Source organism: Oculina patagonica, chromosome 4 (genome assembly GCF_052425735.1).
Source record: "Oculina patagonica isolate OP01 chromosome 4, crgOcupat, whole genome shotgun sequence".
Taxonomy (NCBI): domain Eukaryota; kingdom Metazoa; phylum Cnidaria; class Anthozoa; order Scleractinia; family Oculinidae; genus Oculina; species Oculina patagonica.
The window spans coordinates 29934729-29961744 of NC_135761.1; the positions used below are offsets into that span (position 1 = coordinate 29934729).

Consider the following 27016-nt stretch of genomic DNA (forward strand, 5'->3'; position numbering starts at 1 on the left):
TTTCCTGAGAGGTCCGCTTGCCAAAAGAAGCCATTTAAAAGACAAACCTGTACTGGCACAAGGATAAAACTGAAAAACTATTTGATAATTATAGCGACTTGTATCTCATTCTTTGTGACAATGTCTGTTTTTAACTCATCTGCGCGTCTACTTTGCTAGTAACGTTTGTCCCTTACGAATTAACGATATTTTTGCTTCTTCAGTTTTTAATTAATTTTTGTTTTTATTTTATTTCATTTTTTGTGCGCGGTCGCTGTAATAATTTGTCCGTATGAAAAACGTTACTTTATTCCCAGCTAGCAGAGGCTTTTTTTTAGAGGACTCTGCTAGCAAAGACGCTACTTTACAAAGGAATATCTTTACCTTCCAAAGTCAGGGTTTTTCTTTCATTTTCACTTTCACTTTCACTTTCACTTTCTTCCATTTGAGTCCGGGTTTGCCCAGGATCTTTAATCTGAGTATCCTCCGTAGCCAGGATCTCAACAGCCTGGGTCCAGGTTCCCTCAGCAGTTGGAATCCTAGTTTGGTCAGTATCCAGGGTCTCCATGTCTTCAGAAGAATGCGTCCAGATTTTTTTGCCAGACTGAGGCTCAGTTTCCTCTTTAGGGCAATTCGTACATTCGTCAATGCCATGGGTTTGGATTTCCTCATGAGATGGAATGTGTGTTTCGGCAGTAGCTTGGGTCTTGGGGTCTTCTACACACTGTGTCCGAGTTTCCGTAGCAGATGGAATGTAGGCATTCCCTGCAGTCAGAGTCTCACTTCCGTCAACAACTTGTGTCTGGGTCTCCTCTAGGAATTGGATCACAGTTTCCTGTGCAGTCATGGTTTCACTTTTGTCAGTAACCCAAGTCTGGGTTTTATCATGTGGTTGAATCTGCGTTTTCTGGATCCCATTTTCTTCAGTAGCCTGTGTCTGGGTTTCTTTACTAGATTGGACCAATGTTTCCTCCGTACCCTGGGTTGTAATTTGTTGAGAGTCCATGATGGATGAACCATGATTGCTTTCTAAAAAAATTGCAAGCGAAAAACACAATATTATTTAAACGTTAGATAAATCCAAAGAAAAAACTGTGAACTTCGTAAAATGTCTATAAAAAACTGAAATGTCAAGTTTGCTTTAACACGCTTTGCCTGTTAATTACTCTAATATAACAATGCGGCTCGGGCTAAAATGAGCTCTGAGAAGGGCCAAAAACATATTTACGCCCAAGAACATCAACTCTATTACTATTATAATCATTTCAGAGGGCATTTATAGTTTTAATAAGCAATCAAAAATAGTATGCGATATCTTGAACACTGCCGTTGCGAGTCGGCGTTTATTTCTAATAACAAACTAGGTTTAAAGGTTTACAAAACTCGGCAGAAAACCGCAAAATTACTCAAAACAAACTTTGCTTGAAAAGGAAATTACAAAATTATATCGGCAACAAAGAAATATAGTCGTCATTTGGAAGTGTGAAAATTAATTGTGCTGTTAACTGAACTGGCAGTTTGGAATATGCCTGAAATTCAACTGAGCGAGTTTCGCTCGTCGGAGACAAACTTACATTCACTTCGCCGCCTGGATTCTTCTTTGAGATTCTGTAATTCCTCCTCATCTAGCTGAGAAGACTGAGAATTTGCTTTCCCGTTCAGCCCTTGAAACATTTTGTCGTTATAAAGCTCAAAAACACTTTTGAAACGTCTCGATCTCCACTCAAATTAAACGAATTAAGCTTGAAATTGTACTAGCTGGCCGCCAGCCATCAAGTAAACGGCGCGAACAGTTGAATGGTTTTCAGTTCTGATTGGCTGGCTTCGTTTTTTCTTGTTTCTGATAGCCCGCAAAATACGCCACAATGCCCGATGAAATGATTATAATTGTTTATTATAATCATTTCATCGGGCATTTTGGCGTATTTTGCGGGCTACAATGGAGAATTCAACGGGCTAAAATATATTTTAGCCCGCTGCCGTGGACCAATCAGAAACAAGAAAATAACGAAGCCAGCCAATCAGAACTGAAAGCCATTTACCTGTTCGCGCCGTTTTCTTGCTGGCTGGCAAAAGCTGGCATCACTTCAAGCTCCTAGAGTCGAGACGCTTCCATCTGCAATTGCAAACTGTTTTTAAGCTTCATAACGACAAAATTGTTGAAGGACTGAACGGGGAAGCAAATTTTCAGTCTTCTCAGCTAGATAAAGAGGAATTACAGAAACTTAAAGAAGAATCCAGGCGGCGAAGTAAATGTAAGTTTGTCTTCCTCGAGCAAAACTCGCTCAGTTAAATTTCAGGCATATTCCAAACTGCCAGTTCAGTTAACAGCACAATTAATTTAAACACTTCAACATAACGACTATTTCTTTGCTGCCGATACAATTCTGTAATTTCCTTTTCAAGCAAAGATTGTTTTGAGTAATTTTGCGGTTTTCTGCCGAGTTTTGTAAACTTTTAAACCTGGTTTTCAATCAGAAATAAACACCGACTCGCAAGTCGGCAGTGTTCAAGATATCGCTTACTGTTTTTGATTCCTTAACTAAATGCTCTCTGAAATGATTATAATAGTAATAGAGTTGATGTTCTTGGGCGTAAATATGTTTTTGGCCCTTCTCAGAGCTCATTTTAGCCCGAGCCGCAAGCCTGAGTCGGGCCAAAAACATATTTACGCCCGCGAACATTAACTTTATTGTTATATTATTTTCTGCGGGTATCACCGAGTAGTCACTGTTGAAAAACAATAGATTATAATGTTTTCCTGATATGTTTTCAATATAAGATGACTGACGTGCGACAAAGCACCACACTTCCGTTGTTAATTCAACGCAGCACAGCCTCCTGAATGATAGACTAAGACTAACGGTGCGTTTCTTTGGGAAAATCCAAAATTGGATCATTGATCTCAGATCACACGGATACTTTGCTCCCAAAGAAACGAAGAATCCGAAAACGGATTTTTTGCCATGACAACCCCGTAAACACATTTCGCACAGAACATAAAATATCAGCACAAATTTATTTTTCGTCGAATGTATCCTAGCTAAAATAATTTAAGCATACAAAATCTTTACAAAAACCACACGTCGAAGTAGATCTCTTTAGCGTTAAGCACAATGTGGCGAGAGAAAGCATCTGAGAGCGAAAATGATTGCGAAATGATCAGTGCAAATTTCACTAGTGACAATTTCAAAAGGATACAACTTCCGTAGGCACACAGTGGCTGTTCTAGAAAATCTGTATCCCGTTTAAAATGATACTACATACCTATCTGAAGCTACCGTTTCCTTTTATCGTGAAATATTTTTGTATTTTGATCGAAATAACCGCCTAAAACTTTCTGTATGGCAGTGTTTACAAAGAGCGAACCTGTATTTTCACAGCAAAGACCGCTGGGCCAAGGCACTTTTTTCGAATCCTTTCCCAAAGAAACGCACGGATCATGAATCCTAAAAATCCGGATTCAGATATGATCCGATGTATCCACTCGAAGTGTGGATTCTTCAGATCATTGATCCAAGATTAATCCATTTTCGGATATAGGCAAAGAAACGCAAAATCCGTTTTTGGATCAAGAATCCGGATTTGGATTTTTCCCAAAGAAACGCACCCTAAGGGTGATCTACCTCGACGTGTGGTTTTTGTAAAAGATTTTGTATGCTTAAATTATTTTAGTTAGGATACATTCGACGAAAAATAAATTTGTGCAGATATTTTATGTTCTGTGCGAAATGTGTTTACGGGGTTGTCATGGCAAAAAATCCGTTTTCGGACTCTTCGTTTCTTTGGGAGCAAAGTATCCGTGTGATCTGAGATCAATGATCCAATTTTGGATTTTCCCAAAGAAACGCACCCTAAATTAGTTTGCGTGACGTGAAAAGTGTCATCATACTAGACTCATTTTTAGACAAAAATCTTTTTCTCAGCTTACGTGGTTTATTTTTGAGAAACTCGTTCAACGCCAAGTAATCTTCTTCCTGAATAGTTGTTGTTAAATTTACAGATTTCACATGAAATCTGCTCTTTATATCCTCTGTCACAAGGCCTTTCTCGGCTATTGCATTAAGGCGACCGGAACGATAGTCTTCCCAAAGGCGTTCAAGACTTTCCAGATTTTGGCACTCCACTGCAATTCGTAAACTATTCTCGCTTCCTTCTCTTGTTGTCGAGTCTGGAATCACTTTTAGATGCTGGAAGTACTGAGGTAATTCCTCTTCATCAGATGTTTCTTCCTTCAAAATAGAACTTCCTCCATCGGACACTAGTTGTTGCCTTTCGTCTTCTTGTTGCTGTGTACAATTTTCTCTTTGTGTGTTTGCGAAACCGTCTCTATCTACGAAGTTTTCAACGACCCAGGTACATGAAACAAGAGCAAAAAAAGAACACCAAAGTTACAGTCAGCAATTTTTCTTTACCAAAGGCCTTCAGTTTGATCGTGTATATTTAATACAAGTTATGGGAGCTAATGGTCATACAGCAAACTCTGTCTTTGATATGGACAGCCTCGAGAACAGCTTTAACAGCTTAGAGAGATGGGCACACAGAGGGTTGTTGTAGCCTACGCAAAGAAAATTCGTAAGTGGGTTAAACATCGGAGCTGGCTAGTGACTGCTTTTTGTAGATTCTACCCTTAAGACATTTTGTTAAACAAACAAAAAGGGAAATATTATTCGACGGGAACAACCCAACCATTATCGCCTTATAGTGGTTTCTATGAGAGAGTGTTGGCTGTAGTTCCCACCTCCATTTATAAACATTTAGTTTCACATTAAAACCTGGCCATATTCTTTCCTAATAGAAAAATATTATCGCTTACAGTTTTCTGCTGGGTGGACAGTCATTGGTTCAGGTTCTTCAGCACTCTGGGTCTGCGTTTCATCAGCAGCTTGGATCTGGTCTTGGGGCGACAATTCATTGTCCTGATTCACTTCTAAAGAAATCGAGATAAAACGCATCAGCAACAGTACTTTAATGATATACATGTAATTTATATCTGTAACAAATCTGTTTTTCTATTATTTTAGGTGCCCTATAAAAGATAAATAGAAAGAAAAAGTTCGTCTACCTCTAAGGCAACTGATTCTAGTGTAGACCAGAATGGCTGTGGTCACATAAATGACGTCATGCATAGCTGTTGTTAGTGCTTGCGGTCGACTGCGCGGTCACACCAACGGAGTTAATACTGTAAGCTCTGGTTACCATTTGGATGACACATCAGACTTAAAAAGTAGTTTGTAATTCGTGGCAACCCTAAAATGTAAGCATTGCGGACAGGGGAAAGCTTGTCAGGCTATTGTTTTTGTTTTATATGTTCGTGCGGGAAACCGTTGTTGAAATTTCATAAAAATGGTTTAACTTTTACAGCATGCTTGTCACCGCAGAATGCGACGTTTGTTGTTTGATTTTGGTTTCTTAACCCTTAATATGCTGAAATTTCTCCAAAAACAGGTTTTTTTAACCGTTAATCGATTTTCTTGGCTCTACAGTCCTAAATTTCTCTAAACTTTCCTAGGAATGCACTTTCTGACACTACAGTAAGTTTTTGATGCAATTTCCATGTAAAAATGTACAACATTTTACTTGGCGCATGCGCATAAGCCGTTTTTTTTTTTTTTTTTTTTTGCTAAACCGTTCCGATTTTTTTTCCTTGCTTCCTTTCGTTTTTCTCTTCTTTCTTATATTCTCCATCTTTTACTCTGTGCACCCCTTCTACTGGCCTGAAAAGTTTTGATCTTAATCAATGGAAAACCCTGGAAAGGAGACCATGATCGAGTACGGGTATATTGGCCTGATTTAGCACCAATTTTAAACTGATCACGTTTTTTCGATTAGCTTTGTCAGAATGCAGTCAATAATCAAGACGGACAGTTCTGTGGAAAGATCTATCCAAACTCTATAAGTTGCACGTCACAAAAATCTGCTGACGTGTAAATTGGTGACGACATAAGTGGTTAAATGGCCTTTCCTCCAAATCCCGGAATAATCCGGACTTAGCATATTAAGGGTTAACCCTTGGCCCCCTTTTTCACGCTTACTTTTGGGATTTACACATTTATGTTCACCTGGCATGTGCACATGCCAAAAGAAACATCAGAGACCGCATTCTGATTGGTTGTTTGTAAACTTAGGCTTAACCCATGCACCCTGTTTGGGTATGCCTTTAGTTAGTTTGTATTGTTTTGGATAATCATGGCATAAATTTCGTAACTTAGAGTGAACAGAGAAGCGGTCGCATTACTAAAATAGCTAACTAATGTTTGTAGTCTCCATCGAGTCTCCATGTGACCACAAGCAATAACTCGGATTTCCATCTTGTTCTAAATGCAAAACTGACTACCTAACGGACTACACAACAGACTACCTATCAAACGGAAGAAGGTCCTCAATATGTATATGCTGCTACTGATGCCGTAGCTGTGTATCAATAAATTAGAAGAAATAACACTGAATAAGTTGTCGATCATTTTTTGTGAATCAAAATGTTAAATCATCCAAGCTGTAGATTGTATACTCACGTAAAATTCCCATTAGGAACAGTTTGCAAGCCAAGTAATCTTCTTCCAAAATAGTTGTTTCCAACTTTACGGATTTCACATCAAATCTCTTTTTAATATCATCTGTCAAAAGGCATTCCTCGACTACGGCATTGAAGTGACCGGAAGAGTAGTCTTCCCACAGGCGTTCAAGAATTTCCAGAGCACTGCACTCGACTGTTATCCGCAAACTTCCCTCGATTGCCTCTCTTATTATTAAGTCAAGAACTCCTTTCAAATAGTAATCAAGGCAGAGAGGGTAGTTGTCGACTGGGACGTCAGCTGCACGAGTCCGAAGAAAATGCTTCGTCATTTCAGTCATTATAATCCGCTTGGCTTCCTCTTGTTGCACAGGATCTCCGCTTTTTGCCTTTTGATATGTTACGCTGTCAATTGTGATTACTATGGGCAGGGTACCTTAAAAAGAAAATCCACAAATTTTAAGTTGTTTCAAACGAAACAACTGGTAGTTGTTACCAAGTTTCCTACCTTGGCTTTTCTTTTTTTTCTATTCTTCCTAAATTGTCTTTCATTATACAGTCCAATGCAGTATCCGGCTTTAAGTATTTTCGGCTTTTAGTACTGGTGGTGGTTTGTGGGCTCTTCTGGTAATGAGTAGTCATGCACCCTAGCGGGCTTTTGTAAATACAGCCAATAATGCCCTAATTGTAAATGGTTGTTTAATGTTCAGTAGTTTTTCTTGGGAATTACATTTAGCAGAATTACAATTAGTAGTTTTTCTTGGAAATTATTTTTTTTGTTACTTCCATTGCCTGGAGTCAATATACCAGTCGACAAATCAGACATATAAACAACTGTGTGCTCGAAGGTACGGTACCTGGTGGGTGCTTAGACTTGACTGCCGTTTGTGGAATCTGTACTGTTCTTCCTGTTGAGCTCAAGCAAGATACAGAAGCATCTACCAAAAAAAAAAACATTACAGTGTACTTGTCATTCTAGTTTGCAAACTATCTTTTTAAGCTGATTTTGCACATGTACTATTACACTGTTAGCTCTAAAACAAACTAGGAGGAATTTCCTAAAAGCTTTAGGATTCCTACTTTTTTTAATCAATGCTTAGCATGAAATGTTACCAGCAAACGCTGTGTTTAAGTGTTCGCTGTGACATTCCGGTAATAGCCAGCAAGGTTTTTGCTCTAAATTTGCAGTATTCTAGGCCGTTTTAATTGAGCTAGATTATTAAGGAAATAACCTCAACTTGAATCGATCACTTTTATGATTTAAAATGTTATTCTTTTTGTCTGATTATATATTGGCAATAACCTATTATTAAATTTAAATATAATGTTTTCCTTTTGTTTGCAGTAATTCAAACATATTTCACATATAGGGATATTGTTCGTATCTTTGTCTCAACATCACTGAGATTATCGAAATCCCTCCTCAATTTCACATGGATAAAAGCGCAGGTTCAGTGTTACATTCCCAACTTAAAGCAGATCAGGCTAAATGTTGAGGTCAGATTTTTCATCATGCCACCAGGCTGGCAAAATTCGGCAACTGCGTAACAAAGAAAGTCATATAATAAACTTCTAATCCCGGCTTCTTATCAACACTTTTTAGCTACTTACTAGTAAATAATTCATTTTCAGTCGGTCTATTAGTGAACAAAGTTGATACTAAAAAGACACCTACCATGAGTCATGTTGACCATCTTGCTGATGAGAGATTTACTTTGCTTTTCCCAGCTGTACTCCTCTTGGTATGACATACGCAATAGTTTAGACTCCTTAAGTCGCTTCACCCTGTCTTTGCCTGAAATATTCTTGATTGATTTGGCCCATTCATTTGCATTATCTGAATCAACCACAAATGAAGAACCAAATGGCACTTTACTTAGAGCTTCTCCAAATCCGGAGTTTCCACTAACAAGGATGGGTAGACCAGCTGATAAGGCTTCAAGACCCGTCAAACCAAATGCCTCCGTTCTCGACGGCATTACTGCAAGATCGACTTCGCAAAGCAACTTTTTTAAACTTTCCCGGCTTTGTGAAAAGCTTCGTACAGTTAGACATTGAGCAGAGATGCCACATTCGAGCAAACGGTTTTTTGCCTCGTCTTGCTTTCCATCTGGTGCACCGACGAAAACAAGATGGGTGTCATCTAACATTGAAACAGCTTTGGCTGCAATGTCAAACCCTTTCAATTCAAAATCTTCTTCGTCTCCACGCCCAAAAACAAGGACTTTGAATTTTTTCCTTTCATCAACAACCTGCTTGACGTCAGAAAACTCAGCAAAAAGTCCAGGAGTAAATTCAAAGACCATTTGATCTTTCTTACACCCGCGAAGATAGGAGCGAAAAGTTTCACTCAATTTGGGTCCAACTGTTACAACAAAATCAGCCATTTCACAAAGTTCGACCTCAGTTTCATGTTTTTTCTCATTAACAGAAACTGGATTAGAATATGTCTTATACATTCCAAGTTCCTCAGGGGCTGTATGAACAACCTGAACCCATTTACAATTGTGAGACTCCCTTATTACTTGTGCTTGATGCCCGAGCTTCACACCATGACCAACAACTACGTTAATTTGCAAATCATCTGGTGGGAAGCTCAGCCATTCAAGCTCATCGTAGCCAGGTCGCCTTTTTGCCTTGACAAGATCAATCCGGTGACTAAGAGCAGCTTTTTGGTCTTCGTCGTTGCATTGTGGGACAAAAATAGTGACATGTACATCAGGGTCTTTTGCCACGTTTATGGCCAACTCTCTATTTACGGTGGAAAGTCCTCCTTTACTTGATCCCCATTCTGATGCCAAGAAAGTAACTCTTAATTTTCTTGATGATGATGTGTCAGGACCACTACTCTCTTGATGTTCTTCTACACTGGTCGTAAAAGAACAGCTCGAGGATTCCGATTCCTATAAATAAATTATGCAAACTTGTAACACCCAACAACGTTACGGTTTCGTTTGCTAACGGACGTAAACAATTCAAATAACTGTATTACAACTGAAAAGATCCTGATTGCATAAGCTCTTATCAGAGTATACCTTGCATATGTAACTGTACATGCAATATCTGATTAACATGTGTTCAAGGGTAGAAACACCAAACGTCTCATTTACAGTTTTACTACAAAAGACTAGCCTTTTAAATAACTACTTTCTCGAGGACTCTCAGGAGAATTTGACTAAAGAGCGCAAGAAAAGCGTTAAACTTGCTGATCGTTGCTCAAAGGCGTACCCGAAAGCACATCTAGCTTTTTAAAAAAAAAAATGCTCTCCAGCAATTGACCAAGTGCGTCCATAGCTCGACAGACGCACAGCTTGAAGTGCAAGCAAGAATCAATTTTATTCGCCAATTTAAACCAAAATTCTCTTGATATGGCTTCGTTTTCACTGTCCGTATGTTGATGCTTCGTGGGGCTAGAAAATTTACACTGATAGTAATGTTGGGAAGAGCTTCACTGTCGTTCCTTATTTTTAAAATAACATTGGTTCTTTTTGCTCATTAGGCGAACAAAATAAATCTGCTTAGTGGTGATAAAGTTTGCATATGGTACACGTCAATTTATGGAGCTCGGGCGTGTGGTTGCGCACTTGCGCTATTAAGGATTTACTGGCTGTGTTATAACACTTTTTTGATACCTTAGTAAACGTCATTATTACACGCCTCTTTCAACTTGAAGGTAGCAATAAAATACTTTCTGTAATACCCGAACTAAGTGACCTAGCGAATTCTTTGTGATTGCATGGGTTGACCCACAGCATCATGAGTCCAATGTTCCATAATTTTAAAAGGTTAACAAATACATACCTTTGTTTGCGAGGACATCACTGGAAGCGTGGAATTTGGTTTGATCCTTTGCAGGTCATACAGTTACTAAAATGAAAAAATAAAAAATAAAAAATAAAATAAAAAATATTAAAATGCATTTGACAGATAATGCCAATTTGGCCATTGTTACTGTTTTATGAACAAAATTATGATGTTAATATGGTTGAAAAATATATCAGTTGTTATTTATTAAACTTGATTTTCTATCTAAAATATATTTAAATACAAGAAAGAAAGGAAATATTTTATAGTATAATTTTTGATAATTTTAAATATCAGGAAAAATGTGTGGTAGTCTTGATCGAACAGAAAGCAAGATATCACCATTTCTAATATGTTTCGTTGTATGAAAAATATCAAACAGCTCCTGTTTTAATAAAGTGTAACGTGTTACAATATTCTTCCTTTAACTTTTTTTTCTTTTACGTTGCCCTTTAATGCTTTGCATGTCACTTCCGTTGCACGAATTTTTTTTAGGCATAACCGCTTGCAGGAATTTTTTTAGACAAGTTTCCCTTGCAGGAATTTTTTTTGGTAAAAGTCACCCCCCTACAGTTATATCTAATGATCCGTCCCTAAAGCTGTGGAGCATGTTTAGGAAAAAAACAGTCCTTGAAAACATTGATTCTAAATACCTTTCTTTCGAGGACATCTGACACTGGACATTTTGGTCCGATAAGACTCCCTCGCGTGTCGAAGAGTCACTAAAATGATAAACACAATTAATTTCAAGCTATATGTGAGGAGTTTTGAGTAACCTGAAATTGCCTTCTACTCAGATTCTACCTGTTTAATACCATGCTGAATGAAGTTTTATTTAACATGCATTTTAAATTGTGCAAATCGTAGGCTTTGCTCGGTAATTCATGAATTCAATCAGTTGTCCATTTTGTACTGAAATGATGCGAGTTTTAATTGTTATTTGAGCTATCATCGTTTTCACCGCACATGTGAGCCCCTCTATGGGTATTTCCAAAGAAATCGAAATCGGGACGATAACTGCGGAAAAACGAAGATTTCTATTGAAGCGAAGATTTCAGCTTCGGGCTCGTGGGGTCGTATAAAAGTAAACTTATAAAGAAAATAAAGGACATCAAAAACTGAACAAACAGAACAACGTCGGCAAAACTTTCCTTGTTAATATACTGTTTCAGCAACTATCTGCTTTTCATTAATTTAAACAGTCATTTAAGCAATTTGTTGCTGAAGTGAGACATTTATTCGGCTGTGAATTACACTGACTACAATGCCACGCAGTTTCAATCCATAAAACAAAAACTCTGCTTTTAAATATAAGTCTGCGTGTACCAAGATAGGGAGGCTCACATGTAGCTTTTGATGGGTGCCAGAAAATGTTCCTAACTGACTGTGAGTAAAGAAATTGATTCTGCAGGAAATTTGTGCATGAAATATATTCTCGGGGGTGGAAGCGGAATCATGAATCATGAATCATAGCTGTAAAATTGGTAGTAATCATGAATCTTTGTGTTTACAACTTGGGAATCATGAATAACAAGAGATGGCCTATGGCTATAAGAATCATGAATAACAAATAAATGCTTCCATCGATATTGCATGCTTTTGAATATAGAATGTAACAAAAATTAAACTGATGGGTCAATTACTAAATTCTTAACAAATATATTCCAGAAATGGCCTGAAATCGCATTTCTGGGCATCTAATTTTCAAAATTTCCTGGGGGAGCATGCCCCCAGACCCCCCTATAGGAAGACAATGGAAACACGAATGTACCCTTGCCTTCACATCTCATCCTTACTGAAAATATTTAATATCGGCTTCCGGTATTATTCCGTGCCAGACGAGTCTCTATTTGGAAAAGGAGACTCTGTTAGCAGGGAACCGGAATGCACAACCAGCCTGCATGTAAAAGCAAAACAACAGAAACTGGTAACACGTTATTTTGAAAGCAGGATAAAAAGAATGAATCATGAATATGGAGTAAAATTTATAAATGAATCATGAATCATCGAGGTAAAATAAGACAGGAAGCATGAATATCCAAAGTCCAATGATTCCGCTTCCACCCCCGATATATTCCTTGATATAATTATTTGAAAGCGCGGTCATTCTACTAGCGAGACTAGATGGATGTCAACACGAACAAAGCAACGATTAGCTACTCACATTATTCCAGAGAAATGTCGCCGATAATTCCAAAAGAAACATCGCTTCCGTTATTCCCGAAAACCAGGGCCATTATTCCATTATATTTCACCTCGAAATTTTTTGTTATTCTTGTTTCATTTAATGGGATTCTTCTTCTTCAGTCCCCGTAGCTACGATAATAGAAACTTCTAAAACCTTACCTACACCATCTTTTACATTACTAACTTTCAAGAACCTTACTGAATAATAAATCCAGTTGGTAAGTCGCCCTTAGCCAACCAATCCGAATCGAAAAACAGTAAGGTTTGTTACTAACCAACCTTACGTACATGTATTTGTATTTCCTGAATAATAATACATAGTTTGAACTGCGACAGACGAGAAAAAGAACCTCACAAAATGAGGAATATCGACAGGCCAACTAAAGGTTCTGTAAGCCTGTGCAGAAAATCGTCGACACTAGTCGAAGGAACTTCTTAATGGTCCTTAATATGCAATATAATGCCGAATATCAAGAGTTGTATCTTGTATACAGCTGAACCCAGTAAAGAGCTTGCAGTTTACCCGGAACCCCTAGCACCTCTTTTGCCGCCGACGTTCGTACAGGAATCGAGAAGTATCTTGTCTAAATACCCGGTGCATTAACTTTCAAGGATACAAAATCAATAGTCAAACCTGTATTTTGACGAGCAGACTTGTAGACCTTGGATCGAACCTTCTTCGACAAGATCAGACTGTCAGCGATTCACAAGTGAAAGAGGAACTTAATTTGCATACTCATCAGTATGCTGCTTGAAAGACGTCAACACGAGAGGGGAAGATAAATAAGGAGACGCATGAATGCGTACATCAGACTTTGAAGTAGAACTATAGATCTTTGTTGTAAAATAAAAACTGACGAAATAATATGCTACTGGTCTACAATCTTCGCTCGTTTCGTTGGCTTGCGCACTCTCTCAGTGTTTATCTCATAGCTTCTCATGCATCAACGGGCATGAGTAAAAATAGGGAAAGCAAACCTTTGATATGTCGGATAATCTTCTCTCATAAGGCCTGTCCAGAGTAAAAGAAAACGTTTTCAGGTCAAATAAAGTAAATCCGTTGGCGAAGAAAGGGGCTGTGCCCCAACAACGATTGAACAACAAAATCTGCGTGAGGAATGTAATAGTATCTAGAGGGATTTTGAGTTTGACCTTTCACTTTCAATTTCCTGTTATTCTAATTCTATAGCTGACGAAAATTTGTATCAAAACACAGTGAAGCTAAAGAGACTGGAATGTACGCGCTATGTGAATAAAAAGGCAATGGAAAATGATTTACTGCCCCAGAAACTTCCATTATATTCGATTCTTTTTCTGAGGCATTCCAAGGATTCCATAGGCAAAGACGGCGAGAGACTGGTAAAGAAAATAACTTAGTTGAAGGAGCAGCTACTGGTGACTAGAATGGGTCCAATTTCAAAATGGCGGACAAATGACGGTAATTTTGAGGAGAAAAGATGTCCGTAAAACAAGATGGTTTATCGCAATTGTTATCATCTTACGCATCCGATGAGTCTGAAGACTCAAGCAGTGATAAAGAGGACTTAGATGAAAAAGAAAAGAAAACAATTAAATCCTTAGGGAAAGGAAATCCGGACGAAGCTTGCGATGGTTTTTGGGACTGCGGTGAGCAAGATAGCAAGAATGAAAGGTAAGCTTATGAAGTTATTAAAGCTCTTCTAAATACAACACTCAACCATATTTTGAAACTGTAGTTGGTCAGTATAAACTGTAGGCCTCAACTGCATACTTGGTATAAAGTGCTGACTTTTAATAGATATACTAAAAAGAACAAATTGTGTATCGCCATACAGCTACGATTTTAATAAACTACTGATAGGCCTTTCGACCGTAACGGTCCTCTTCAGTGTAGTAACATTTGAAATGGCAACGACCAGTAACATGATATTACAGTACAGATAGGGTGTGTCGAGATATTTATAAAATTAAGTAACGCCGGTGCGTAATGCACACGGATCAACCCTATTAAGGCCATCAGGCTCACTAGTGCGCAACTTACTTATCCAAATGGACTCTAACTCATTTAACTTCTCAGGAGAAGAATGGCTTAATACTACAAACTTAAATGTTTGGTTAAAAGTAGAATTATGGAAATCTAAATGAATTTTAAGGGCAGACTCCTTGCTGTTTCTATGCCCAGTTATGCGGTCACGCAACTTTTGGGTTGTGTTACCTACATATTGTTTTTTACAAAATATACATTCTGCCATATAAACTAAAGATCTAGAAGTACATGAAGATTTGCAATTAATACGAAAATAATTCCCTGTAGTGGTACTATTTACGGTGTTGATGGGATTAATTAAATTACAGGATAAACATCGTTTAACCCCACATGGAAGTGTCCCTTTGCTCTCACCCGGAACAGACAAAGAAATAGCCTTACGTTTGTACAAAAGGTCTCTAAGATTGGATGCCCTGCGAGTGCAAATCATAACAGGAGCTCCTAAATCCCTCCAAATGGGTGATTTGTCCAAGATCTTGGAGCCCTGTAGAACAAATTCCCTGGTTTGCTTAGCACCCGGGCCATATGTAATAACCCAAGGTACTATGTTTTTGTTCTCTTGATTTCTCATGTTATACGACAGAACCCGGGGTTTGGAGGCTATCTTGTTAAGAATACGTTTAACCGACCCTCTGTTGTAACCACTGATTATAAAAGCATCAGCCAGCTCGTCTAATCTGACCAAAAGCTTGTCATTGTTGGAGATGATACGTCTAAGACGTATGCCTTGGGAATAAATCACACTGTTAAAAGTATGACCTCAGGTGACAAATATCTTCGCGCATCAGTGGGCTTGACAAACAAATCCGTAATGGGATTACCTAGATGATCAAAACTTATGAGAATGTCTAGAAACTCTACTTCATTCCCAATTCTACTGGTGAATTCTATCCCATACTTTGGTTTAGTACAACCATTGAGCCATTGTACCCATTTGTGGAAGGGCTCAGTAGGACCAACCCATCTACCACCCAAATCATCAATAAAACGCATGATACCCTGGAAACCCCGGGGATTGGCGTTGACATCGTCCTCCTTGTTAAACAATACGTTATTAAGAACGTATGTCATTGTGATGTTAGCATTAATAGACAACTTCTTGAGGAAGGCATGTAAGCCATAATTTCTGGTTAGCCTAGAGAACACATTGGTTAGCCTAAATAGCACTCTGAAGCCAACAGTTAGCTTAGGTAGCTTGCAGGTAGCCTTTATATTGGGATTTGGAATTTATGGCTCATGAGTCATGCAAGTCATGCAGGCCACTCTGGTTAGCCTACATAACACATTGGTTAGCAACACTGAACAACAACAACAATCTTTATTGTACTCTTCTTGTGTTTTACTATTTACATTTCAGATCTTTTAAAAATTAGAGCACTGACTGCCTGGAATAACTATAGGGGCTAGTGAAGCCAGTCAGCCAATTGATAAAAGCCTCTACTAGTTAACAAATGTGACCTTGCACGGGAAAACGTACGTTAACGACTTTCCTTAAAACGGGTGAAATAAACGACTATCGAACTGATTTTAAACGAGTCTACAGGCCGTTTCAAACGGGTGCCACTGTAAGTTCGAACGGGTTATTAAGAATTCCGAACGAGTTGCCAAGTCGTTCGAACGACTCGCGAAAAATTGTAAACGAGTGGCTGAACCGCTCAAACGACTTAGGAAAAATTCGAAACGGGTAGCCAAACCGTTCGCAAGGCTCACATAAAATTTCAATAGCCTGGCCATAAATGACTTTCTTATAATTCTGAAAAAGATTAAAGCTATACTTATTTCGATTCGAGTATCATGAAAGCGAAGCCGAATGACGTAGTATTCAGTATTGCATGGTTGAATATATCGCATTGCGAGCGAACAGTTGACCTGAGAAACTATTTCGAATTTATTGCTTTTACCCTTCAAACTGCGGTTTTTATTACTTTCTTTCGCCGCTTAAGGCCAAAGAAATAAACTTTGAAACACAGAACATTCGATACCGAGTTTACTGAAGCAAAACTCGAAGGTAATCAATGACGCTAATGCAAATTTGCTTCACTGTTAACATTTGCCGTGATATTATAATTCTCGAGTTTCACAAATACGCGACCTGTTTCCGAAACAAAATTGTTTTTTGCAGTTCGTCACATTGTCAAAACGTTATTCCACGCTTCACTCTACTTTTGACTACGACTTATAAAAGATTTCCCGCCTTCGGTTCAGTTGTGAATAAGCGAACATCAATGTCTCAAATTTGCATAAATATTGTGTTTCACGTGCAGCTTTGACAGGTAACACAACAATACACAATCCGTGACGCGTTACAATCACTGGGACAAAAGGGCGCGTTGTCAAAGACAAGACTGCAGAAATCTTTCTCGTGCTTCGATATTCCCCGTTTTGCAAAAATCCATCAGCAGAATTTGATTACCTTAAAGTGCTCGTAGATGGCCAGTGTAACCTAAACAACGCCTAAAATTGTCATTATATACTGTATATGGAGAATTTATTTTCCTTTTGATAAACCTCCACTTCTCTTTACCAACTATGGCTCTGTTTGGCGCAATTTGTTGATTCAAACGGTGAAAGTATCTCTGTTTAAAGGAAAGCTACCCTATCAAAGCTTTTATGTTGCGCCGCTCGCAGAAATCACTAATTTTCGAACTAAAAAAAATTAAAACATTTTCAACGGGCAAATGCTAGTGCTATGCGCATATTCGGCAAATTAATTCCCCCCTTTTTCTGCGGCAAGAAGCGATATTAACACTCGGAACGTTCAATTACAAAGTGTTTATTGCAGTACAATATTTTTTTTTCAAAAGAAGTGTAGGGTAAAACACGAGCCGATAGCCGAGTGTTTCACCCCACTCCTTGAGTGCTCTAGCCTCTTCCTAAGTGCTTTACAACAGAACAGAGCACAGTCGAGGCTTCTTTATTTGTTTTGTTATTAAGAAAACTATTTTTTCCCCACGAATTCGCGCAATTTTCAAAACAAACTTTTTTCAAGTGAATAAAGGTGGCGTCAGTGTACATCTGTACTCTCATAAGTACGCAACAATAAGCCAATCACAAAGCTTGTTAGAATGGTTAAAAGCAGTTTATTGGTTGAAAAAGACAACAACTGTCAAAATGTCAAACCATCAAAGTTCACGAATTATCAAGCTGAAAATGTCAAGTGGAATAGGCCATTTCTGAGTTACCCTTTGCCTCTGTTTCAAAATGAGTCTACGTGCGAAACCATTCAAATGAAAATGAGTTTGATTTGCATGAAAATGGAACTGTAGGTGAAACTCATTTTCATATGAATGGTTTCGCACTTAGACTCGTTTTGAAACAGAGGCAAAGGGTAATTCGGAAATGGCCTATTCGAATTTTGATACAAGTGCTTGCATATTGTCCACACTCATGAAGGAAGCTGAGAATTAAAAATAAATTACAAGACTATTTAACAATTAGGTGGCAAGCTAGAGGTTTCTATTGGCTTAGTTCATATTTGGTGAAGCCCAGAGCCAACTATCAAAATCTGATAGAAACTGAGAGAGGCATCTTACTGTTTTAGCATAATCTAGAGACTGATCTATTCAATAAAAAGTTCAGTGAAAGTGGTTCATGTAAATTATATGAGTGATCAGCTTACCTCTAATAAACTTAAGGTGGCCCACAGGTATTTATAAGGCTGACAGCTCTCTTTTTTAAGGGCGTTTTAAAACGGGAAAACGTAAAGCAATTGCTTAGATTTTTGAGAATCTGAAAGAATAATGCTTAAAGTATATAAAATGATAAATTTTATGGCGATCAAATGCGATTTGTATAAGTGTCGCTTTGTAAACCCCGCATTTCGAATGAAATTATACTGTTGTTTTCGAAGAGAGGTATTACTTTCAAATTCCGCATGATCTTCTGCCACTTGCAAATAACACAGTCTGAAATAGTTACTATTAAAATGACAATTACCGTTCCTGCACATGTATTCCCTGGCAGCAGAAGATCGTGCGGAATTTGGAAGCAACACCTCTCTTCAAACAACAACAGAATAATTTCATTCGAAATGCGAGGTTTACAAAGCGATTAGAACTTGGAAAGCAAATGTACCTGACTTTGCGACCGAAATTCTTCGAACCGTATGAACGAAATACCCTGAAACTTGGCACAAACCTTTGCAATATCCTGTTCTAGCTGCAGCTTTAAAAAAATGCAAAAAAAATCGACAAATTTTTCGCAATTTGAAATAACGTCATTTGTTTGATATTTTCAAAAATTCGGCTGAAAACCATCCATGTTTATTGACTGCTAACATTTGATGTATATACACGATCTTCTCACAAGATTAAGGTGACATCAGCCTCAAAACTGGCTGGTACTGTGTTATTATAAGTATCACATTTATGCGACGGTCAAGTCAGACGCATGACACAACAGTTTTTAAAGGCAAAATAAAGATGTCGCTCGTTCAGGAAATCTACGGAGCGGATTTTCCTGTAAGTTGTTGTGAGTAAACTTCAACTGTTTGGCAGCGTTTTGGGGTAATTACAAAAAAAATCACCGTGGCATTTTAAAAATAATCGCATTTTATTAAAAACGAAGGCTTCCGAAAATCGCTCATCACTTAAACAAATCGCGTTTGATCGCCATAAAATTTATCATTTTATATACTTTAAGCATTATTCTTTCAGAGTCTTAAAAATCGGCGAAGCAATCGCTTCACGTTTTCCGTTTTAAAATGCGCTTAAAAAAGGGAACTGTCAGCCTCATAAATACCCGCGGGCCACCTTAAAGGTTCACACATTTTTTTCTCAATCCTATTAGTTAAAAACACAATCATAGTTGATGTGTAACATGTATTTTTAGAATTCACTGATAGAGAATTTCACTATTTTAAATGACAGTTTGTGTCTTGTTATTAATGAACAGAGATATGTTGCCACTGCCTAGTGGAGTACTTGACATGTTTAAAGAAGGTAAACAATGAAGATTTCTTGCTCATTATTGATTTCTAGGCCTTTGAAGGGATACAATTTGAAGTACAGTCAACTCTCTCTTAACAGACACCTCAATAATATGGACACCTGGTGTTGGTCCCGTTCCTGCCGTTTTTTTGTCATTTTACTGCAACTAAACTTCCTTAAAGACGGACACCTCTCTAAGACGGACAATTGGAGCCGGTCCCTAAGGTGTCCATTTTAGAGGGAGTTGACTGTATTGGTTTCTTACAAATGCTCAAAAGAGATTAATGTGTTGAATCTCTGATCAAAGGTATAAATAAATGTTATTGTCAGAACTCAGCACTACCTTAGTGTAACTAAAATAAATTGCCTGTGTTTTTATATTCATAAATGTTTAGTGGACCTTGAAACAGTTATGGAAGCATTAAGGTGATGCCTTATGTGTTCTCATTGACACACACTTCACTTTTGTGTTTCTTTAATTCTATTGTTCTGAACAAACTTGGTTTTTAGTCATTAAATATCACACTACATTTTTTTCTCCAACTGTTAGCAGCAAATGCTCTTTAGAGTTGTTCAGGGATTATTATTATTATCGGTATTATTATTTAATAACAACTGAAGGTTTTTGGCTTTTTTGTTACATTCAAAAAGAGTACTTTCATGTAAGTTTGGTTCCTATAGAACATCTTGCTCTTTCATAAAGAAATAAGCTCTGAAAAATTAGTGCACTGGCACGTGGGCTGGACTGGTATGAACCAACATGCAAGTTTTCCCAGTTCTTCAGTTATGGGCCGATTCCTCAAACTTTGTCCATGAAGGCTTGTGGGTCTCAGACTTCAGGACTATCTAGCAAAATAAGTTGTATGTATGTAAGTTGTACACAGCTCCTCGAATAACTAAGTAGTTTCAACTCTGAGAATTACTTGGCTTTGTTCCTAGCAATAATACAGGGACATTCTAGGTATGTAATGTCCTATTCTAGCGGGTACGACCTTCCACAACTTTTGTAGCTGACGTGCCGACTATAAATGTGTTTGATACTTTTGTTTAGATTCCATGCCAGAGGATGAGCCATCTAAACATGATGGACGAGTGAGAACATTTTCACACTTTCCTGGTAACTGGGCAATGCATGTCTTCATTCCATGTGAGTGATATAATTAATTAATAAAATTAATATCCTTTATTAGTTCCATTATTTACAGTTGTTTATTAATTTTGGTTAACTTTGCCCTTTTTAGTGTTTGATTATGTATGATGATGTCAGATGAATTTAAAACATAGGAAAATATTAAATTGTAGCAAGGGTAAAACTGAACCACAGCATATATCACTGGTGAAATAACTGTGTGGTTTCAGTCTGGTTTCCACAGGTTTTGAACAGTTTTTAATAGGTAGTTCTTTTTGGAAATCAAGGTCAACTCTCTGACTAGTTCTTAGCTTAACAATGCAACAGGCAATGACTACATGCCAAGCATTTTCAACTACAGAAGGCATTTGATTCCCCATTACCAATGGCTTCTCCTTTTGGTACAAGTTTACATAATTGGGAAATGGTCACAATTCCAGTTGGCAAGTTTGGATCAGGCATCTATTCACACTAAGTTCATTCAATTATTTGCACTTTGTGCACTCACTAGATCCTTATGAGTTGAACCATCACAGGGTTGTCAAAATAAGCCGACAACCGGCACATTTCACCGGCTATTCTGAATACTGTGCTGGCTACTCCGAATGCTAGTAGGTCAGTTCTGAGCATGATATTGGAGAAGGTTGGACGTATAATTGATAGAATTGCTTTGAGGAGAGGCAATTTTAGCTGACTAGTGTAAAAACCTCAAATCTATTTTGCTCCAAAAGGGGTTCGCATCCTGGACCCCCAACAGGGCACCGCCCCTGTACCTTGCTAGGGGCCTGTCTAGTCCGCAGACCCCCCGCATGATGGGGGGCCTCCAGCCGTCTACTATTAAAATATCTCCTGCTACTTCAAATCATTTCGACAACCCTGCATACATATACATGCATACTCTGCTAATCAGTAATTGAGTGTATGTTTGTTCTTGACAGTTAAGGCCAGTGTACATTTTGAGAGTCTTGTGGTATCAGTAGCTGCATGTCTGTCAGCTGTGACATCACACGAGGTGCACATGATACCATGTGACGAGTTACACATGAGTGTATCCAGAACAGTACCCATTAGACATTACTGGATTGAGCCAATTGTACAACAGCTTAGGAATGGACTCAGCACTGTGCACAGGTAAACACTTCAACAACAATGATGTACACTATCATAGTAAATGGATGATGTCCAGAAGACGATTCATCAAATTTTATGTACTCACTAAGTTACATATCACATTTCCTTGATTAATGCCCCTCTTAAATAGTCACCCACTTCTAAAGAAAATAATCAAATTATTGCTACCTTCATAAGATGTGTGCATTCACAAGACTCTAGGCCAAGCATTTTGCAAAAGCAGTTTGAAAATAAATTATGATAAATAACTTTGTAGATTCTTTAAGGTACAAAAATTTAACATTTGTTTGTTTGTGTACAGTGTTAGATGCATCATACTCGCTGTAGCAATTTGAAAGTCAATAATAATTTAATAATAATTTATTAATTTATATTGCGCTTTTTAACATATAAATGAGCAAAAGCGCATTACAATATTAAAACTTAAAAATATTAAAGTATTCTAACTATATACATTACAATATTAAAACCTAAAAATATTACAATATACTAACTATAGACACATTATTGACAAGATCTAAAAGTTAAAAAAAAAAGCTAATTTAAAAAGATATGTTTTAAGACGAGATTTAAAACTAAAAATAGATAGTAATAATAGTCCCCCTGAAATTAGCAACCTTTCCAAAGTTGTAATGAAATTTCATGGTTGTTAGCAAGTCCCAGAAGCTAAGAACCTTGTAATATGGAAACCCCAAAACGTAACTTGACTTGTTATGGGAAATAATGAACTTAGCAACCTTTCCAAAGTAGTAATAAAATTTCATGATTGTTAGCAAGATACTTTTGTTTAGATTCCTGGAAGCTAAGAACCTCTTTATATGGAAATCCCAAAACGTAACTTGACTTGTTATGGGAAATAATGAACTAACAGATGTTAAAGATGTTAGACTAGTTACTAATTTTGTTTAAGATGACCCTTGTTCCAAAGGTAGTATGTTACTCTGCTTTAATAGTGTAATATTAATTAAATTATTTTCCCAAAATTGTAATCCTTTTTATCCCATTTATCTTGAAAACCTAATTATTTTACTTAGATAATTAAACCCACACTTGGTGGTTACACATTTAGCTCCCTGAAAGTAGCAACCATTAAAAAGTAAAAGTAGTACCTTTTGAACTTTACAGTAATATGCAACTTGCCATTTTTTACATTTTTAGTTTTGTGTCTGCCCTTCAATGGCCTGAATTGTACACAAATGATGAGAAAACAAGGTAATTAATAGTGTTTATACAAACTTTCCTTTCAGCTCAATAAAATATCAATAATTATTCTTCTTGAACTGACTAATATCCATTGCTATCAATGTTATTTCTGATTTTGGTGTTAATCAAGTCATTTCTATGTTTTTTGTCTTTTTTGCAACCTATCACATTCTGTGCTCTTGAATGCCGTAAACTTGTCTTACAACATGTGGCATGTGATTTTATGTATTTCAGATCATTTGTAGCACTGAAAATCATGTCAGAATACAAGAAGGTAAGAAAGCAAACTGTACACAATGCATTCAGCTTGTTTGAAGTGCTCTTCCTTGAAGATGCACTGTACAGGCGCAGATAGTGATATTGGTATGGTTGAAAACTAACCATCGGGTTGTTTTGTTTTTCAGTTCAAAGATGTTGTTGATCTAGTAAATGAAGTCTTTCAGGAATTTTCTCTCCCTGCATTCTACAAGGTACTGATCAAATCTAATTTTACTTTTTTTTAAAAAAAAAAAAACAGTAACAGACTTGTATCTATGTTATTTTTTTGATGCAGGTAAAAATACTCTTCATACATGTAGTTTTTAGTGTATAAAAATTTAATAAAGATTTGTGAGTATGTCAGTGCTTTTTGGAATGTTTAAATTAAAGGAGAGTTGGGGCAGATTGAGATTAGAATACATGTACCCTAACTTAGAATACTATTAACTCTATGTGTTGTTGTATTAGGGTGGCCTACTTGTTTTTTGTCCCCTTTTTTCTCCTTAACTCTTTTGCCAACCTTAATGTACAACTTGCCATAGGTAGATTTAGTTTGAATTTCAAACGTGACTTCATTTATGTTTGTACATTTTCACACTGTAGGACCCATCATTCCATGTGAGTGTTGCATGGTTACTTGGTGATATCTGTTCTGAAAGGACACAGGACATACAAACTAAACTTCAGGTAATACACAGTATGTACCCAAGCTGGTCACAGGGTCCCCATTCACTGACTCATTCCATGGATCTTACAGATCTTAGAAAACCGATAGTAACTTTTACGGTCTTTCTTTTTGGAGTGAAAGACCCTATCCCCGGCGGTCTCCGTTCATGTGTGGTCTATAAGTTTGCATGTGCGGGCTGTAATGCCTGTTATGTCGGCGAAACCACCCGACATTTTGCCACATGCGTGCGTGAGCACTTGCCAGTGATAAGGCCTCCCACATTTTCAAACACCTTCAGAATTCTGAACGTTGTCGCTCCTTGTGTTCAATAGATTGTTTTCATATTTTAGATCACGCCTCTACCAGCTTTCAACTTAAGATAAAGAAGGCTATCCATATTCAAAAGGAACTACCTTGTCTCAATCAGCAATTACACCATGTAAATCTAAAATTAACCTTCTAATTCACACATGTTAACGTTCTGTTATTACTACTTGTCTTAATTAGCATTTTTTTTCTACTTATTATTCAACTCACTGTGCTTTGTAAACCATTCAACTGAAGATGACAGATGCTCTGTCGAAACATGTCTTTGAAACTTAAAGAAATTGTCGTTTTTCTTAAAATCTTTACGTGTCTGCTGTTCGCAAGACCTTTTGGAAACAATTTATTGTGCTGCATTGCAGTTGTTTATCATTTTAACTACTTAACATGATAAGAATATTGAAACCGTTTATTCCAAAAAAAATGTGACTGTTTCTATGTCAGCATGTCCAAACCGTGTTATGTTAACACGTTGAATGATTTTTACACATCTTGGGACCAGTAGAGCATTTTCCTGGGACCAACACAATTTGCCGAGCACCCACTTTTTATTGCCGTTTTCACTGAAATGCGAACTCTGACATTCAATCCTGAACCAACAGTTTACGCTTTTTGCTGCCATCAATCAACTTAGCGGACCTCTCGTTAAACAGAAGTTCACTTCAACCAGGTCAAAAGGTCACGTCTCTTGATTGTGATTGGTAGATTTTGATCTATTTTGTTTGTTTCTGTTTTTCATGGTTCGTTTACTGTTGCCGTAATTATGATTGACGGCAGCAAAAAACACATTCGTTAGTTGGAATTTGAATTTCAGAGTTCGCATTTCACTGCAAACCGCAATATACTGATTATACTGACTGCAGTACTGACAGTCAAGTGATTCTCTTTGCAGGAAGTGTTTGATTCTCATGTTTGTGAAAAAGACATCGCCAGATCATTGGTGTTGGAAGTGACAGAAGTGCATTGTAAAATAGGAAATAAACATTTTGTGTTTCCTTTGGATGCAACGTGATGAAACAAGTCAATCACAGATGGCATGATCCTCAATTGGATCGGTTATGGAACTAGTCGTCACACTAGTACACCCCACTTCAAGTTTCTTGCCAGACAGGAAAGCACGGTAAGTTCTGTGCTTCATTGTTGACTTGACAAAACTGATAATCTTCAGTTGGAATCCAGCTGTCAGCTGTGATTATGTGCTATGCTAAAAAATGAAGGTTTTCTTTCAAAGAAGATCTTTGAGGTTGCACAATACCTTCGCAGGTGTCCTTCGCAAAAAAAAAATCGTACTTACGTTGTTTTAGAGTAAACTGCCACAAGCTATATATCAATAGAAAGGTAAAGAACTGAAGAATTCTAAAAAAAGTATCCGATGTTTGGCAGAGCCATTCTTGAGAAGAAAGAAGCCGGTGAAGAGAAAACGACCGAGTGTCGTTCCGCCGAATAAATCGGGTATCAAACACAACCACTATTGCAAAAGTACTGCACAATGTAAATCAATCTCTCAAAGTGTGTCAAGCTTTTTCTTGATTCTTACTGGTTATCTTTTTATAGACTCGTAAAGTTTAAGTATCGAATAATTTGCCGACCCTGTTGCGTTCGCGGCCGTCACAAGCGAAATATCCAAAATAAAGCAGAATAAAGGAAATCCCTGACACATTTTTGTTCTTCGATGCTTTGTGAATGTTCTGGCCAAATTTCGTTAGAATCCTATTAATATTTCTAAACAAAGAGAGGGTATTCTCACGAAAAACGATTTCGAGTTTTCGCCATTCGAAGGTTTGTAAACATGTTACGGCCTTATGTCAACCAGATATGCCGCCGGCCAATGAAATGATGGCACCCCTACCGTTCACAGCGAGCGAAACGATCTTCGCGGGAATTCAAAGGCAATAATTCACAATAAAAGTGTGACAGTCACATACGTTCTTCTTGCTGAACTTCAGCGTGCGAGAGAAATGGAAAAACCAAGAAAAATATATGGGGGAAGAATACAGAAAATGAAATAGCAACGGGTAGTTCGATTTGTTTGAAGGATCTCCCACCCGCACATTGGCCGTCATTCCGCTTTTGTCTTCTTCTTCTAAGGTCTCGGCTTCGATTTTTTCGCTGTCCAAGGACTTCTTTCTATTTTTGTTAACTTTTTTCACGACCTCAATAAGGTCAATAACGAGAAAAGAAGAGCGATATCGAGAGTGGGAGAGAAAGTCTAGAGAAGGAAAATCACATGTAAACAAAAATGCTAATGAGGTCCTCGTAATAGCGCTCGGGGAGGAGGCTGTTTCGCGCAAAAACGTCGCCAGGAAGTCAACACGCTATGAGGATTATGACGCCTAACTGTGTTATGAACTTTTTTAAAAACCTTTTTTCGAAATAACTCGCGTGCGTTTACGATTTTAGTTTCATTTTTGGGGAAATGTTAGATTTATAGTAAACTTTTATTTTAGTCTCAAAATTTTTTTTCGACAACAGTAGCCCTCTGAAGGTATTGTGTAACCTTTCCAACCTCTTTCAAAGCCGGATCGGCTTACTAGCAACCTTAGACAGCTGTTAGAAACAGAGTACGAGTACGACTTTTGAATTTCCTGAGCTCCGTTACGTTCCCAAAGCCCTCACTCCTCCCTGTTGCTGACCAGTTGAAAAGGAGACTCAGTACGAGATTTTTCTGAAACGGGATAATCGAAAACATCAGTACTAGGTTAAAAAATGTCATGCTCGTAAAAAATCTCGTACTCGTTGTCCAATGTTAAGGTCGCTTTCATGGCACATGACAAAAAACAATTAATTTCCTTTTTTATTTACATTTTGTACGTCACCTGCACAACAACAGTCATGCGATTTTGAGCATGTGCACAAAAGCAGTGAT

The 27016-nt window shown here is 37.6% G+C and overlaps 2 protein-coding genes across 3 annotated transcripts in view; one reads left to right on the forward strand and one right to left on the reverse strand.

Annotated features, from left to right (window-relative positions):
• Positions 1-27016, reverse strand: part of LOC144652232 (uncharacterized) — a 99205-nt gene that overhangs the window by 36604 nt on the left and 35585 nt on the right. The window contains exons 8-9 of the mRNA XM_078512246.1: positions 3911-4312; positions 364-1008 (exon numbers count right to left, since the gene is read on the reverse strand). Coding sequence (XP_078368372.1) covers positions 364-1008; positions 3911-4312 — 1047 coding nt within the window. The remainder of the gene's footprint in view (positions 1-363; positions 1009-3910; positions 4313-27016) is intronic.
• The window catches only part of LOC144652297 (U6 snRNA phosphodiesterase 1-like), a 57229-nt gene continuing 44095 nt past the window's right edge, over positions 13883-27016 (forward strand). The window contains exons 1-9 of one of the 2 annotated variants that reach the window (XR_013570469.1): positions 13883-14135; positions 19404-19450; positions 20490-20585; positions 21506-21698; positions 22857-22910; positions 23136-23175; positions 23306-23371; positions 23763-23846; positions 25043-25270. Coding sequence is in view for 1 of the 2 variants with exons in the window: in XM_078512336.1 (XP_078368462.1) it covers positions 13942-14135 (194 nt within the window). In the remaining variant the exon portion in view is untranslated. The remainder of the gene's footprint in view (positions 14136-19403; positions 19451-20489; positions 20586-21505; positions 21699-22856; positions 22911-23135; positions 23176-23305; positions 23372-23762; positions 23847-25042; positions 25271-27016) is intronic. The other variant, XM_078512336.1, reaches the window with a different exon arrangement.